Consider the following 17,831-nt stretch of genomic DNA (forward strand, 5'->3'; position numbering starts at 1 on the left):
GACGATTTTATCGCTGTGTGTAAAATCATTGGGCGTAGGTTTCACAAAATAGTAATTGTTTCTTCTGTGTTATACATCAACAAACAAATATAAAAAAATCAGAATGAGATATCACGATTATCTGAACCAAGGCTCATGATTGATACCCACCCCCACCCCCCCCCCCCCAACAACAACAACGACAACGACAGCGACAGCGACAACGACGGAGAACTTTGTGGCAACACATTTCCTGTTTTCAGCTTTATCTAGAAGCTCTCTTTGTGGAATTTGAAGCCGAAGGTATCACAGTGTTGTTTGATGACCGATCCTAAAGCTGCCGCTCCGCAAAAGTATGGCAGCACATTTCCTGTTCTCAGCTTTTTCTAGAAGCTCTCTTTGTGGAATTTGAAGCCGAAGGTATCACAGTGTTGTTTGATGACCGATCCTAAAGCTGCCGCTCCGCAGAAGAACACCGACACCTTGCCTTTTTTCTCAGACTTGATCTTTGTAAATAGCTGCAGAAGATTTAAAACAATATACACCCATTGGAAAACAAAATGAGACACAAATTAATGCTTTTTAAAGACACTGGACACAATTGGTAATTACTCAAAATAGTTGTTAGCATAAAAACTTACTTGGTAACAAACATTGGATAGCTGTTGATGGTATAAAACATGTGAGGAACGGCTCCTTCTGAAGTAACGCAGTTTTAGAGAAAGAAGTAATTTTCCATGAATTGATTTCGACACCTCCAATTTAGGATTTGAGGTCTCAAAATCAAGCATCTGAAAGCACACAACTTCGTGTGACAAGGGTGTTTTTTCTTCCATTATTATCTGGCATTTTTGACGACCAATTGAGCTCAAATTTTCACAGGTTTGTTATTTTATGTTAAGAAACACCAAGTGAGAAGACTGGTCTTGGTGTCTAGCGTCTTTAAGTGTACTTTCACACCATTTGCATGATGAAATAATAATTTAATGGTAATGGAAATGTAACAAGGATACTTGATGCTTCACTCTTGGTTATAAAACAGATGTGATTTCAATTACAACATATCGAGTTCCTCGACGTTTCGACAAGTCTTCACCAGGAGAGCGAATAATACACTCAATGTATAGAAGCGCTTTACCTTTTTCCAGTCAGGTCTCCCCGCCTGCAGTTTGGTCCGAAGTCCCGTCAATAAGTCGCGTTCTTCCTTCTCATGGACCAAGTCTAGCGCCATTTGGAGGCCAATATTCTTCAGGTCAAGTCGCTTCATACCGGTCATGAAGAGGTGGATGTCTAGGAACCGATCCAATGAGTATTCACTCTGTTGATTCTCCAGATGTAAGAGTAGGTCAACGAACCATTCAAAGGCCATGTAGTTACGGTTTAACCATATGAAATCAACCTGACATGAAAGAGATGGATGGAAATCCAACAGTCAAACAAAACTCGTCATGATGTAGGAAGAAACTAAAAATAAAAGTAAACTTGCGGGTACCATGTTTAAATCTCGTGAGTGTGAGTGTTGGCTCTGAGAAGAGCCGGTTTGGTCTCGACGTTTCGAACAGTATACTGTGCTCGTTTTCAGGAGAAACATGATGTGTACGAATTCATCCCAGAACCCTAAATCAAAGATCCAGACAGTGAATAAATCTAAGAGTTAAAGAGACCTCTTGCATTGGTCGCCATCTTTGATAATACATGCACGCGTGAAAGAGTATCACTGATTGAGATTATTCACTTTCAATTGTTTCACGTCAAAGATGGTGGTTAATGGCGTCATTTGCAGTCCATCTATTCTGACAACTCTTCAACTCAAGCCCTTTCCATATCATCACTTTGGACCGTGTACCTATTGTGACGTCACTTACCTTTTTGACCCTGAGGGCGCGCTTCTGGCTCTCCAGATCCACCCAGGAGTGGTTGCAGTTCGGGCACTCGTGGAGGATGTTACGATGTCTGTACATGATGGATTGGAGAATGGAAGCGTATGGAGTGACACCAATTCCTGCTCCGATCATTACGGCATGCTCTGAGTGGAAGATGCTGGTGCTTGGGGTACCGTACGGTCCCTGTATGTGAACCTATGGTAAAACAACAACTTTTAGGACCCCGGCGCGGCAGTGCCAACGTGCCAAGGAACAGTAACATAGTGTTGTTTGATGAAGATGTTTGGTTGTAACATAATGACGTCAGCATTCACGCAACTTGTCGAAGATAAGAACTGCGCAAATGGAACTACACACTCCATTAAACATCAAAATGTATTACATTTAATAGGTCATAGGCCAAAACCTGGAAATAGCTCATAACAAGCTGATTTGTGTTGATAGGTCCAGGAATGCGCCTAGAATATCACACTAAAAGTCCCCGCAATCCCACTGTTTGTTCTGTCAGAAATCCAAGAACGGGCGTAAAAAAATGGCTGCTCTTTGGAATCTTTCAGGCAGGCACGCCGGATAACCGTAAGCACGGTTATTTTCTACCCAAATCAGCACGTTCTATATCTGCTAGGCTTGTATCTGGTTTCCCTCAAAATGTACCCCATTCCAAGAAATATTTCATGTCTCAATGTTTGCACAGGGAAAAATGTCTTATTGAACCATGCAATACTTACGCGTATTCGACCCTTGGTTTTCAAATCGAATGTGATATTGCTGGATTTACGACGAGTTTCGTCCACCGAGATTGCTGCTGGTTGTTGAGTTGTATCATCCATTGTGGATTGGGAAACTGTACCGTGACCATTAATAGCGTTACCCTGCAGAGAAAATTACAAAATAACTCTTACAGGAAGATGTGGTTAACTTCTCATTCATAAATACCTCAGACAGTTTCGCTATTCCTATTGGTGGAGAGCGCGTCACGTGGGGGTGTTTAAACCTGCGATAAATGACCAGTGTTTATAACCTGTTGTGAGAAGATACTCCGCGCTAGTCTTGATGCAAGACGTTTCTTGTTACGGGCGATGCAGGCGCTGTCGGTGAGTTGGCCGCGCTGTGTTTGAAAGGAAAACCAGAACTTGTTGCACCAAGACTATACGCGCATGCGCACAAACGGAACTTGAAACTGTCGTAAATAGGCATGCAGCACACGGACGTCGTACATGTACATGTTAGATGTACATACCATGGAGGTAGTTAAACAAACACAGAGCTCAAGCACGTCGGGCACGGATAAGTTTTACAGAGTGTCTTTTACTTCATTACGCCTTTTAATCAAAAAGGTATTTATGAATGGGAATAAAAGGTCAAATTGCTGTGTGATAAAGGCCCTCGCCTTCGGCTCGGGCCTTTATCATACGGCAATTCGACCCTGCCTGTTTTAAACGGGCGTGAAAGAACCCTAACCGCTATCCTTTTATTCCTTTATCAGTTCTTGTTGCGTCAACAAGGACTCTCAGAAAGAAAAAAAACAACTTAATTTCTGTACGAATAGCCAAGGACTCAATGGGGAAGAAAGGAAATGTTAGTTTTAGATGTGTGAGGAAAACCCCAGAGAATTATTCCATGGAAAGCCCACACATTCAGGTCGGGACCGAATTAGACCCAATTTACATAGTGCCCCAGGCGTGATTCAAACCGGGGTCCTAGAGGTGAAAGGCGTGGAAAGACACCAAAACGCCAACTGAACCCGACATCACAATCCCACCTCATTTGCATCACCTATTTCAGTACTCACTTGAGTTTCTTCTGATTTTTCCTTGTGAGTGTCTTCACCTGTATCTTTAAGAATCACCCCTTTAGTTTCTTCTCCAATAGCTTCAACATCAGCAGAAACCTTCACCGAAGCATCCAATGGCATCTTCTTGGAGAAACGGTAACCCTTACGACTGATCCTCAAAACTGGGCGTGGTTTCTCTTCATCCTCCTCCTCGTCTTCGGAACCATCTTTAGAGTCACTCGAAGACATGTCAATGGCAACCTCTTCAACCGTGAAGGTGTTTTCATTTTCGTCTCCATCATCCATCGATTGTAATTCAAAGCCGCCATTTGTGTTTCCTCCTTCCACGGTGGATTTATTAGATTCAGACGTCAATATGGCGTCAAATGATTGATATAGTAACTTAGTCCAGTTACCAGCGGACCTAATGTGCAATGATACAGAATCTGCCAGAAAAAAAACACCAAAACGATAATTTACTTGTATTTTTTATTGTTCACATTTATTAATTTGAAGCCTGAGTAAATAAAAAACAAAATCTTAGCTGCAATAACAATCCATTCTGAAATTATTAACGTGACTCATGTAAATTGTAAGGGCCATCTCAACGAAGCAAATTTTACAGGCAACTTGGAGGCAACGAACTGCAGTGCATGCTATTTTGTTATGACCATTTTGTAAGCACATGAGTCATTCTTCAAACAATGTCTTAGGATCCCAAACGAAAAAATTGGAATATTCAAACGTTACTGGATATTCTTCTTGGAGATCGCCTAGAACTGGTGGCCTTTAAGTTTTCTCATGTGACATGAGTCAGATCATAGACATGCTTACTGGTTTGTTTGTTTAATTACATTATACCATGATGTTTGAAATAAACGTGTACAGTTCCATATTGGTCTGGAACATGTTGACGGTAAACGCACCTATGTCTTCCGGAGCGCTGCTTATTGTAAACGGATGCCACTCGTGTGCCGCCATTTTGGGAAGTTGGATGAAAAGGTAGTCGCCTGCCTTGAACTTGAACTGCCGTGGTCTCGTCAAGACTAAGTGGGTCACCTGTTATTTCAACATAAACTTACGTCAGTTTGTTGAGAAAATAAAGGAGTGTATAAATTTGGTTTGCGGTAACACCATGCGTGTCGTCAGGCTGACGATGACTAGAGCAAAGTAGTCGAAACGTTGAGACCGATTTAAGAAACTGGCTCCGCGGTAGTACAGTTAATCACGATCCTATAAGCTAAAGTAGTAGTCACAGCATATTTTCTATACCATCCGACCGGGTAATAGTTAAAAAGCAGGACAGTTCTTTTCAGAAATACGTTTTTCAAGCTAAAAAAAATTTCGTCTCATGATCATTGAGATGAAAACTATTTTCCTGACATTGTTTTACTCATTTCTCAAACGTTTTCAGGGACGCCTTCTGCCATCACTATCTTCAAAATGTGAGTTTAAAGGCAGTGGACACTCTTGGTAATTACTCAAAATAATTATAAGCATAAAATCCTTCTTGGACTTGTGGTAACGAATAATTGGGAGAGGTTGATAGAATAACACGTTGTGAGAAACGGCTCCCTCTGAAACGTATAAAGTTTTCGAGAAAGAAGTATTTTTCCACGAATTTGATTTCGAGACCTCAGGTTTAGAATTCGAGGTATCGAAATCAAGCATCTGGAAGCACACGATTTCGTGTGACAAGGGTGTTTTTTCTTTCATTATTTTTCTCGCAACTCGACCGATTGAGCTCAAATTTTCACAGGTTTGTTATTTTATGCATATGTTGAGATACACCAACTGTGAAGGCTGGACTTTGGTGAATCTGTGGACATTGTGTTTGTTGTCTACAAAAAGTATACCCAGACCCTTTAAGATGCTTTAGCAACATCATTCTCAACTCATAAATATAAATTGATACTCACACCAGATGGGAGCAGGTTAACTTCCCTGACGTACGTCTTGCCATACCGAAAGCGCTTGACGATTTTCATCTCACTGAATTTTTCCAGAGTTAAAAAAAGGGCCGGACCCAAGAACCAATACCAAAATCTCGGAGCGTGTAGGATGAGCAGAAATAAGAAGGCCATGTAACAGAACTTGTGAGTCCAGAAAAATATCTGTGGAAATATAAATATCAATCTAACTGATTCATAAATAAAGCAGACATGTTAGAGCATTATTAGGAAAGCAAATTTCAAATATTTTGGGCTTGTTAACAAAATGGGCAGCGGCCGATACCCCAAAACTCTCTTAGAAGGTCACAAGCAGTTAGCAGACCCAGAGGTAGACCGGGAAAACAATGGCTGGAAGATATCAAGCACTTCTGCGAAGAGGTTGACATACCATCTGTGGCAGCAGCAGGACACCTAGCAAGGAACAGAGACCTATGGAGACTCTTAGTTGGGAAGCCATCTCCGGGATCTACCTCGGGAAGACGGCTATGGTTGTGATGATGATGATGATGTTAGAGCCTGACGTCAGGCATCGTCACATTATAAGCCCAACTCGCAGAGTGGGGGAGAAACTGCATTCGGAACACCGTGAAGGAGAGAAGGGGGTTAATACTGGCTTCTTATAAATAGAGCTCAGGTCCCGTCATTGTAGGCAAATTCATTTTAAGTCAGCTTCTCACTTACCTCGAAGTGTCCAGACCGTCTGACGCACGAGAGCGAACCGACAATGAGGATAAGCAAGACCGCAACGAGGATCCAGCCCGTGATGAAGGCACTTCCCTCTAACCTACCGACTCGCAGACCAACTGGCATGAGGGATGGATTGGTGAATAGCAGTTCTACCGCCGTGAAGTTTTTATACGTTTCTAAAATCACTAAACACAGCCAAACAACAAAATTCATATGAATGCCTGGAATATAGGAATTGGTTGTTTTATGAAATGTTGTTATAAATCATCGTACCTTGACTCTATATAATTCCCGGGTCATAATTGACCCGGAATCCGGTCCCAACCTCACCCATAATTGGAGTAAGGCAGACCCACAAACTGTTACAGAAATTGGGTTTAAATTCGGAATTTGTCATTTCTGGATTTCTTTTTAAAAGATTCAAATCCACATCCTGATTGGTCAGACCCCGAGCTGGATCCGGAATTCTGTGTACGTACACAATAAGAGAGTGATATTCGTGTGGAGGCAATACGCTTATCTAATTGTGACAATAAACTGTGGATTTGCTGTAATCACTGCATGTGTGTACGTTTTTCAGTAACCACAGAGGTAAACAAAAATTGTTTCGCGTATTGGAGTACTGGAGTTAACTTTGTCTCGTTTAATCAATTGTTTTTATAAGAACCACTTACGTGCGTTTCCAACGTGCCCAAACGTATGCGTTATTCCAAGGATAAAACACGTGTAACCGAGTATTTTATGGATAACAATGGTGTCGTCAAATGGTAGAAAATGATACAACCAGGTCGATCTTAAGAAACTCAGGGTCTTACGGAGCATAAACACCACAACTACGGAGCAGTTGAAGTTGAGCGCATTACCACAACCACGAGCTGCAGGGAAATAAGAGTGAACGTAAGATTACGAGAAAAACTATCACTCATTGAGCTTGAAAAAGACACACGAGGGGTTGAATAAGAAAAGTAAGCCACCAAGAGTTTGCACTTGAGGTTTGTTTTTCTTTTTTTGTCTTTATTCTGGGTTGTATCCCTTCCCTCATTTTTTTCTTTTTTTCTTCTTTTAGGGGGGGGGGGCTGTATTTTTTGACGGGGTGTTTTTTTTCCTTTCTTTTCATCCTTTCAAACAGTCGATTTAAAAATATAAAGCAGCAACCCAATTCGAAGCTTCCTGTATCACTCAGTCTTAGACTCATTGCTCAAAGTAAGACTGTATGTACACGTTCATTAACTTTAAATGGTGTTTGAAGCTTTGCATAGGGCCTAACTACAATACTAGAAAATAAACTTGCGGGTACAACCATGTATAATATCTGTTTTAATGGAATGTTGGCTCTGAAAAGAGCCGATGTGAATTAACGTTTCGAATATTATGCTTTGCTCGTTCTCATGAAGGCGAGCAGAGTATACCGTTCGAAACGCAAAAATAACTTCGGCTCTTTTCAGAGCCAACATTCCATCAAAAGTGATATTGTGTATATGGTTGGACCCGCAAGTTTACTATTCAGCATGTATAGTTACTTCTTATTATTAACTGTGGATGGCTCGGGGAACATGAACAAGTTTTGAAATTTTCTAAAAGGTAAACTCACCAATGAGAAAACTCCAGTTAGAATCCGGAGTGAGTGAATATACATACGCTGACGCCACGAAGAGGCCGATATTGACGATGGCTATTACGTGTATAATTGCAATCCGCTTAGCGTTATTTCTTATGTCGGAAGCTAATTTGGTCCTGATACCAACTCGACCTTCCTGAATTTTGTCAGTGTGTTTGGATTTAAACCAAGCGGATGCACTGTGAAAGAATATTGAACATAACAATGACATAACAATTAAAACTTATATGGCGCTATTCCGTCAAAATCATAGCGCACTAGAAAGAAATTAACATGGAAAAAGTCTTTTGGAAATAGCGGATTGCAGATAGAGTAACAGATTCCCTCATGACAGCAGGAAGATTGTTCCAAATTATTGGCCCAGCTACACTGAAAGCTTTTTGACCTAGAACTTTGTTTGCTCGGGGAACATTCAAGCGAGCAATGTCAAGTGTGGACCGAAGAAATTGCGGAGGAGTGTAAATTACACTAGTGTAATGACAGTAAAGTGGACATATAAACGAGGTGTAGTTTTGTTCAAGCATTTAAAAACAAGAAGAACAATTTTAAAATGGATTCGTTCTCTAATAATTGGTAGCCAATAAAGGTCCCTAAGCATATAATATAATAATGTAACATCTAGGTCTTCTTGTCTGTCTCTTATTTACAAATGTAAGCTCTGAGAAAGATTCTGCTGGAGTCGAAACTTCTCTGAAATAACATGATATTGTATTATTTGTATGGCACATGTTCCGACACCTCTGGGTTCCGACACCCCCCTACAATGTATGTTCATAATCGTCTTCCTGATCATTATAGCTAGCATGCATGCCAACCATAAACAAACTATGCCATGGAATTTTTTTTCTCGAGGACTTTTTCAAGTTTAGCTGGTCTATTAAACCCAATTACTCTTACGTGGATCACAAGGGGGTGTCGGAACAGGAGTTTTGGAACAAGGAGTGGTCACTGTTTGGATTACAACTCTCTTTCACCTTAATTGTTCGACACTTACCCCAGTGAGAAGTTTTCTATGAGGTCCGGGTAACGCCCCAAAGCAGTCAAGAACTCATCAAATGAGATGCTGTCGTTGCTGTCTTGGTCTGCACTCGTGAACAGTGTATCTGTCAGATGATCTAGCTTGTTCTGACTTAGCTGTACCGAACTTTCATCCATTCCTGTCTTCACGAGACTCCTCAGTTCATCTTTGTCGATCTCACCATTGTCTTCAAGAAGGAAAGTACAACGTGGCAAAGATATTGCTAGTAAAAACAGTCATATATAGTTGGAAATTGTTGAGGTGCTGCATAATTGTTGTGTTTTTTTCTTTTGAAAATGAAAGATGTCTCTTTGGAAAAAGCTACCGCTGCAAAGTTCTAATTTAAAAACGTGAAATCATTAAATTATGGGCCAATGTATAGGCCTATACGAGGTGCTTAATGTCAACAGTACTGGGCCAATTAAATGCAAATGTGCAACGAGTATTGGGCCAACCCTCTGCCAGATAACGGGCCGACTCTGGGCCAATAGTGACACTGTAATGGCCCAATACAGAAGTGCCAGATTGACCATAAACGTTATCGGGCCTGTACTACTGTGTGAGTTATGGAAACTGCATTGGGCCAATGTGCAAAATGTAAATGAGCCAACCCTCAAACAGATATGGGTCAACGTAGCACTGAAGTACTCACACGATACTCGCCAGTATCGTGTGTTGTTAAAACGTAGCCCCGTCCCTAAAATTGGCAAGATCCTAAATGGATCTTTAGGGTATACATAACAACTGTGGAAAGTTTCATGCTTTTACCAAACAGTGCATTTTCCACATATGGGCCTTAGTTATAGTAGCTGGACTATATCAGTCCGTTGGCGTGTTTGCCAGGTTCTCTGGTACACAACCATAATGACCATTTGACTCTAAGTTACAAAAAAGGGTACCCAGCTACTATTTTCTGTCATGCCTAAATTCGGCTCGAACAAAAATGGAAAATCTTAGTGTAAAGGCCTACACTCAGGAACCTCCACCAAAGGTACAGTGGTCATTCATTTCCATGAATACATCCAAGGTTTGTTCACCTCTGAGCATTATAAACCGAACTAAAAGGCAGTTGACACTATTGGTAATTACTCAAAATAATTATTAGCATACAACCTTACTCTGTATAACGAGTAATGGGAAGAGGTTGATAGTGTAAAACATTGTGCGAAACGGCTCTCTAGTAACGTAATTTTCGAAGAAGTAATATTCCACGAATTTGATTTCGAGACCTCAGAATTAGAATTTGAGGTCTCGAAATCAAGCATCTAGAAGCACACAACTTCGTGTGACAAGGGTGTTTTCTTTCATTATTATCTCGCAACTTCGACGACCAATTGAGCTCAAACTTTCACAGGTTTGTTATTTTACGCATACGTTGAGATACACCAAGTGAGAAGACTGGTCTTTGATAATAACCAATAGTGTCCAGTGTCTTTAACACATGAATAGGCAACATAATGGTAAATCTGTTTGTCCTTGGTTAAAGATGGTTGCCCCAAGGAAAAACAAAAAAAAAGGTGTTTTCGAGACAATAGATGTTTATCCAGGGAAGGGCGTAGGAAACAAACTGGTGGCTGGGTTTACACAATCTAAATGGGATTAGAGTTGCTCTTAGGAAGTCTGGTAGCACTGGGAATAATGACAAGAGCAGAACTACACAATGTGGCGGCTTGTTTATGCAATGAGAAGTGTGCACTACAATCTCACCATATTGCAATAGACCTTTTCGCAAATACCGGGGCGCGTGCGTAAAGCTTGGAATTAGGTGCATTGTGGTCTAGCTGGTATCCAAATTTGATCCATATATATATCCCACAATGCACCTCATTCAACAGTCTGCGCTTGCGCATTGGTATTTGCGATAAGGTCTATGTTGAGATTCGCTGGTTCAAGAGGGCTTTTATACCACTCGTAGCTGTGACATGTTTTATAAGAACTGTCTAGACCGCGCTCTCATATCCAGCTGGTTTTAAAAAAGATAGATCGAAATGAAACGTTTTTCTGCAGAAGTAGTAGTGTAGCTGTAGCCAAAACATCAATTATTCTGGAATTTGTTTGTATCTCCCTAATTGTACGGAGGCCTAGACATGATCCACTTCTGCGTCGATGATTGTTGCTTTCACTTATCGTTTTCTATGTGCGTTTGAAGTTACATCGACTACATGTACTGTATCCTCCTGTGCTAGACCAGCATGTTATAATTATAACAAAGTATAACTATCCAAGCAGAGAGTGTATGGGTTATAATGGGGTTTTTTTCCGGCTCCCTGCCCCCCCCCCCCTCCCTTCCCCACCACTCCCAAATACACCACCTTTAGAAATGTAAACAACTTACTGTTCAAGTCGTACACGTCGAAGAAGAATCTAATTTTGTCTTCTTTTGTTCCTTCGTTTAGAAGGAATAAACCATCCAGCATTTCACTTTTGGATATCGTGCCGCTTTTATCGTCATCAAACATATCGAAGAAACGATCTGCATAGAACTCCTACAGAACAAAAAGGGGGTTAAATATTAACATCTGACATTAATTCGTTAAAAATCCCTTTTGAAATTTGGACAATCTGACTAAACAAAACTGTTTAAACAAACTCATATTAATTAACAGGTTTCTCTTAAAGGCACTGAACACGTTTGGTAATTGTCAAAGACCAGTCTTCTCACTTTGTGTATCAATATGTATGAAATAATAAACCTGTGAATATTTAAGCTCAATCGGTCATCGAAGTTGCAAGAAAATAATGAAAGAAAAAAACACCCTTTTTGGACGAACTTGTGTGCTTTCAGATATGAATAAAATCCTTCTAGAATTGAACATTTAAGGGAGAAATTACCTCTTTCTCAAAAATTACGCTATTTCAGAGGGATTCGTTTCCCACTATATACGTTTTATACTATCAACAACTCTCCAATGCTCGTTACCAAGTCAGTTTTCAAGTTTATACTTGTTTGGAGTAATTACCAAAGGTGTACCGTCCCTTTAACAACATAACGTCGTAGTTTGTAATGATAAATTTTTGTTTGATGGAAAGTGCACTCGATGTTATGTTGGTACAACATCAAAGTACACTTGAAGTGCCTGGGTTAAGGAATATAAAGGGAAAGTATACCTTTGGTTTTTTGAACCAGTAGAACAGCTGATTTTTTTTTATATGTTTTTTTTTAAACATATATCCGCATTACTTCAAAGTGAAATGTTTCTCAAAATGCCTTTCACTATGGGAAACTGATGTAAGCTGTTTAAAACCAAAGACGCAAAAGAACACAGAACAGTTGTCGTGAAAGAGTACAGACCTTCATCACGGTGTGGCCATCTTGATTTTACTCCAGCATTCAATCTCACTGTAACCAAACTGAGGCTAGATGAAATAATAGTCTGGTGCCATGCGAAATGAATGTTTGCATTCATTGCTGTTACTGGAAACAGGGAATAAGACCAAGATGGTGACAGCGTGAAAAAGGTCTACAGGGGTTAACCCCAGCTTTTCTGGTCACACCGAGTATGTTTCACCATGTTTCCTCAGAATTTAGTGCTCAAGTGATAAAGTCCACTTATAAAGCATCCTTGATTTCATGACAAGAAATAATAATAACCTAACATGGGATGAGAGAAAAATCAAATGGTCCTCATTGGGATTTGAGCCCAAGACCCCTGTCACTCCAGGCGAGATGCTCTACCAACTGAGCTACGAGACACAGCGGTGTACGCTCTCAGGTTTTCCCTAAAAACAGTAGTTTTCTCTCTCGGGATACATGGATGCGCAACTGGGCAAATTAACAAACACAACATTTTGATTTGGTAATATGATTATTATCCTTACATTTCGTACTTGTAGAGCCTTCTTAAAGCTCTTTCTGTCTATGTCCAAATCTTGACCGGCAATTTCTTGGAATCGGGCTTCTGCCCACTGCAGCCACTCGGAGTCCGCGTCCTCGTAATTTCTGACAAGGAGTAGAAGAAAAACTGAAGCATTCGCAAAATGTGCACAGCCGCAATCATAATGTACACTTATTGTTACAAACACCAACTGAACAATAAATAATTACTGGGTGACTGTTTATAGATCTTGTATTTAAAGTCACCTGGAAGTGGTCTTTTTCAAAATAAAGCTTTTGTCACTAATATACGTGTTTTGATTAGTGGAATGTGAATAAACAGTCAACTAAGGTTTTAAAAAACAAAGACACCAAATGAACAGCATGTAAATATTAATAATGCAAAGTTCTTATAAAGCGCAGTAGAAATGTACAATTTCCTCGTAGGGTGCCCTTTTACCAAGAAAACAATGCCTTGGTGCCCTTGCCCTTTAAAAAATAACGTGCCTGTGTGTTGCTGGTTGGTTTCATTTTAACAACAAAGTTCACAGATGGAACTCCCACATGTACCTAAATATAATGGTCCCCAACTATAGAACGAATCGATATGCTAAGAGGCTGAGTTTAATCCCATGTCTTTCTAAACACTCGAATCAATAGTCTGAGACTGGAGCTTCTAATCTATAAATATCATAAAAATGAAAAATAATAATTAAAAAAATGGTGGTAACAAGCTACAGATTGGAGAAAAGGTGTGTCTTGTAAACCCTTTTTGAAGGACAGAACAGTCTGAGTGTTTTTTGATGGGGACAGGCAGACCTTTCCTGAGGCGGGAGGCAGCAGTGTAGAAAAAGGCTCCGAAGTGACATGATTCTCAAAATGCTTTCGAAAGTTCTTGTACTTTTAACCGAATAATTTGTATTGTCATTAATATTTAAAAGCGATTACCACAACGTATTACTCCCAATTAAGAAAAACCTGGTTGATCAACTGTTTTGTTTTATACTTTACTTGGCCTAATGAGCTATTCGAGGGCGGGAACCTGGCATAACGAAACTAAACAAACTCGTTTTCTGTTCACCCCCTTAGTTTGACCACCGTGACATGACAGGTCTGTGGTGTTGTCTTTTTACCAATGATGCATGGCTCAAACCTTGGAACTTTAATCCAACAAACCAACACAACTCTGTGTATGCTTATCCGATATCCACCATGACGCGGTTCAAAATGGGTGTATGGTACATGGAGGTAGGAACATACCCCATGGTTTAAACAAACGAAATCAGCTTACGTTAAAGGCAATGGACACCTTTGGTAAATGTCAAAGACCAGTATTCTCACTTGGTGTATCCCAAGATGTGCATAAAATAACAACTATCATTTGAACTCAATTGGTCGTCGAAGCCGAAGTCGCAAGAGAATCATGAAAGAAAACCACCAATGTTGCACAATAGTAAGCTTTCATGCAGATGCTCAGACAATGTTTCAGGCCTGAAGTCTTTTAAACTAGATTCGAATTGAGTAAGGAGAAGGCCTATACCTCTTTCTCCAAAGTTGTAAGCTATCCAGGGAGCCGTTTATCACAATGTTTCATACTATCAACAGCTCCCAGTACAAATTAAGTTGTTAGGCTAACAATTATTCTGAGTAGTAACCAATAATGTCCATCAGTGCCTTTAATTAGACAAACACACATTAACTGATAACGTTGTTACAGTTATACGGACACCATGCGGACACTAACACTGTTCAAACTGTGTGGAAAGGGTTTGTTTTATCATTGAATGTTCAAGGTTTTATGATTCTCTGAAAGGTGACAGCTCGAATGCAAGTATTGTTCCTGCTGCGCTATACTTTGGCTGATCGATGTAGCTCGTTAATCAGCTATTGTGCAGTAAACTCTATTCCACAGCTCATACAGTTTGCTAAGCGTGAAGATGGATTCCAGTTATTCATGTAAACACCATGAGGCAGGTTGTATCAGCTAAATTAAAACAGCTTCGTCACCATAAAACTCATGCCATGTACTCTCTGCATTCAGTTAAAAATTACCAAGATATTTTCTGTTTTAAACTTTCTAGATGATCAAGGTTAAATTTCATCAGACCTGTAAGCACAAAAATGTGCTAAGCTCAGAAAAATTGTGCGAATAGCAGAAAGTAGGTACATGCCAAAATTCCATAAAGTTTACATAGTTCCGACCAGTGCTCTACGCAATGTTTGCTTAGCAATCTGCTATAAGCAGTTTTTTCTGCTTAAACCAGCTTTATGAAATTAGCCCCAGCATTGATCACCTCTGCTTACCTCTTACGTCGGTGCAGTTGCCGACTTCTTCTCGATTTCTTTCTGAAAGACGTGGACATCGTTTGAAATACTTTGTGGAGTTATAGTACAGAAAACACGCCAAGATTGCTTTTCGATCGAAGAATATAAGACACAAATTCTAGAAAATGCTCTGGCGAAAGTTTATCCACTCAGAAGCTGTTAGTTATCCAAAGAATACTCAAAAACTGTTTCTAGTGTAGATTTGTTGATGTCATAGTATTGCATGATGGAGGTGTGTATACCACTGTATTGCTTTACGTAACACATACCAGTGGGGAGGACAACTTATTGTTCGGTGTGATTCTGTGCAAGGTTGCAGTGACAAGGGCAGTCGTTGATTGGGGGAACTGTACACGTGACGTTAATCCCTAATACCAACGTTTATGCAATGCAAACCTCTCGAAGTCTATCATTTATATGCACTGAATCATATTTTTGTTTCAATTGTCATAGATTTGTGAGGCTATTATAGGTGTGTAACCTTGTTAAGTGATGTATTGTGCATTTTAAAGCATCAAGTTTTGCACCACGCGTTTGACTTCTTTGGATAATGACAACAGTATTTTGTACGTGTTGACTGCCATGTATAGTAAAGAAATTTTACAAACGTTGGAGGGCACATCAGACTGCCACATTTGTATGAATTTAAGCCACCCCCCATATATACTGGACAAATATGTCTCCATCCTTTGCATTAAAAACATTCACAGATAGGCCTAAACCAGAAAATAAAACATTGAATGGGAACACGAAAAGTACAGAATGGAAATTAAAATGGTGACAAAGTCAATGGTAATACAAAGTTTGTGCAAATAAATTTACCTTACCAATTTACGGAACCTAAATGAAACCAAGTTTGCATTGAACGTCAACCACCTTACTTTTATTAGACAATAATTGTTACATTTTCTGGCTACCGTCACCCCCCCCCCCCCTTAAATATAATATACCAAATAGTTTATGAGATTCCGATTACTAATCAGGGTCAATATTGGCAGTTTTCCACATTGTCTTCGTTATTATTAAAAATGGTATATATACTCTGGTAATTAAAGTAAGTAAAGGTGCTTAATGTGAAACATAAACGCCGGAATTAACTTCACTCTTTCATGATTATCCTCCAAAGAGGTAGGGCCCGTCCTAAGTCCTAAGATTAGTCTTAAGTTTGGAAGAAATTTGTGAAATCGACGGCTGCTACCGAAGTCACAAACAGCTCATTTTGGTATTAACTGGGATTCAGTCTCAAATGCTAAGTAAAACTGTGATGTCACAATACAAATCACCAAGGTAACACTGACAACTCATCTTATAAGATGAATCTTGGCGCTCTGTTAAATTGAACCCATGTGGATTTTAGACAGAGTTGAGACTAGTCTTATCTGGAGTTAGGACGAGTTACTCATTCTAACTTAGTACTAACTTTAAGTTTTTAGTAACTCCTACAGATTTGTAGGACTTAAGGGTTATGGGACTAGTCCTAATTAGGACTACCTTTGTGAAATAGACCCCTGGTTCAGTGGTTCTTTTGCGTGCACTTATAATGGACCTACGACTTAATGTCCCATCCGAAGGACATAGAAACTAATTATCATTGCTCAAAGACACAAGTGCCAAGACCGGGAGTCGAACCCACACCCTCCTTAATTATTAACCTCTTAACCACGACACACCATAAGAGAACAATGAGTAATTAAGGTTTATCAGAACAATGAGCTTAATGGTCTCGTCATAGAGTATTTACTTGTTGTTATCAGTAAATCTGTAATATTGCCGGATTTTAACAAGTTAATCTTTGATAAGGGAATTATTTTTGGCTTAGTTTTAAATCACACGTGTCTTACTTTGGTACAGTATTAGGGAAAACACTCCCTGAGTCCCCAATGTTGACATCAACGTCTATTATAATCGATCCGGTAACAACCATCAGAAGTTCTAAAATGTCCGCTTTAAAGGAACTTGGCACTATTGGTAATTGCTCAAAATAATTGTTAGCATATGAATTTACTTGGTAAAGAGCAATGGGGAGCTGTTGATAGTATAAAACATTGTGAGAAACGGCTCCCTCTGAAGTAACGTAGTTTTTTAGAAAGAGGTAATTTCTCACTCAAGAAGACTTCAGATTCTGAAGCCTTTTTATTCTCAGTATATTTACCAACATAAAGACCAATATCAGCAAAACTGGATATTAAAGGCACTGGGAACCTTTGGTAAGTGTTAAAGATAAGTATCCTCACTTGGTGTATCCCAACATACGTGGAATAAGAAATCTGTGAAAATGTTGACTCAATTAAATGATCATCGAAGTTGCAAACACCATTGTTGCACATGTGTGTGCTAAGAGATGCGTATTTAAGGGCTTCCGGCCTGAAGGATGTCAATATTTGAGTGAGAAATTGGAGTGCTGTGTGAGTTCACGGCATACAGGAAAACTGTGCAATTTCGATGCGTATTGGTGCTTTCAGATGCCTTTTAAAAGGCTTCAACTGAATACTTTTATTATTTGAGTGAGAAATACTGAAAGAAAAAAACACCTATGCCTTAAATAGCTTCGGGCTTGAAGTTTTTGTAATATTTGAATTGAATCAGGATCTACCTCTTTCTGTACAAAACTTTACTTCAGAGTAGGCCGTTTCTCGCAATGTTTTATACTATTAACAGGTCTCCATTGTTACCCAGTACGTTTTTATACTAACCATTATTTTGAGTAACTAGTGTTCAGTGCCTTTAACACTGATCCCAGGTCACACTGGTCAAGACTTTTATGTGTCAGTCCTCTGGGAC

The 17,831-nt window shown here is 39.7% G+C and overlaps 1 protein-coding gene across 1 annotated transcript; it reads right to left on the bottom strand.

Moving 5' to 3' along the window:
* Positions 1–339: 339 nt before the first annotated feature.
* On the bottom strand, positions 340–15,088 carry LOC117288480 (NADPH oxidase 5-like). The gene is made up of 14 exons (XM_033769358.1): positions 15,030–15,088; positions 12,731–12,851; positions 11,247–11,397; positions 8,888–9,098; positions 7,867–8,072; positions 6,950–7,150; positions 6,270–6,460; positions 5,556–5,750; positions 4,563–4,695; positions 3,655–4,082; positions 2,591–2,734; positions 1,845–2,057; positions 1,118–1,378; positions 340–497 (listed from the first exon to the last, which is right to left on the bottom strand). Exons 1-14 carry the CDS (start codon positions 15,086–15,088, stop codon positions 366–368), a joined length of 2,646 nt encoding a protein of 881 aa, XP_033625249.1. The 3' UTR covers positions 340–365.
* Positions 15,089–17,831: the final 2,743 nt, after the last annotated feature.

Source organism: Asterias rubens, chromosome 3 (genome assembly GCF_902459465.1).
Source record: "Asterias rubens chromosome 3, eAstRub1.3, whole genome shotgun sequence".
Classification (NCBI taxonomy): domain Eukaryota; kingdom Metazoa; phylum Echinodermata; class Asteroidea; order Forcipulatida; family Asteriidae; genus Asterias; species Asterias rubens.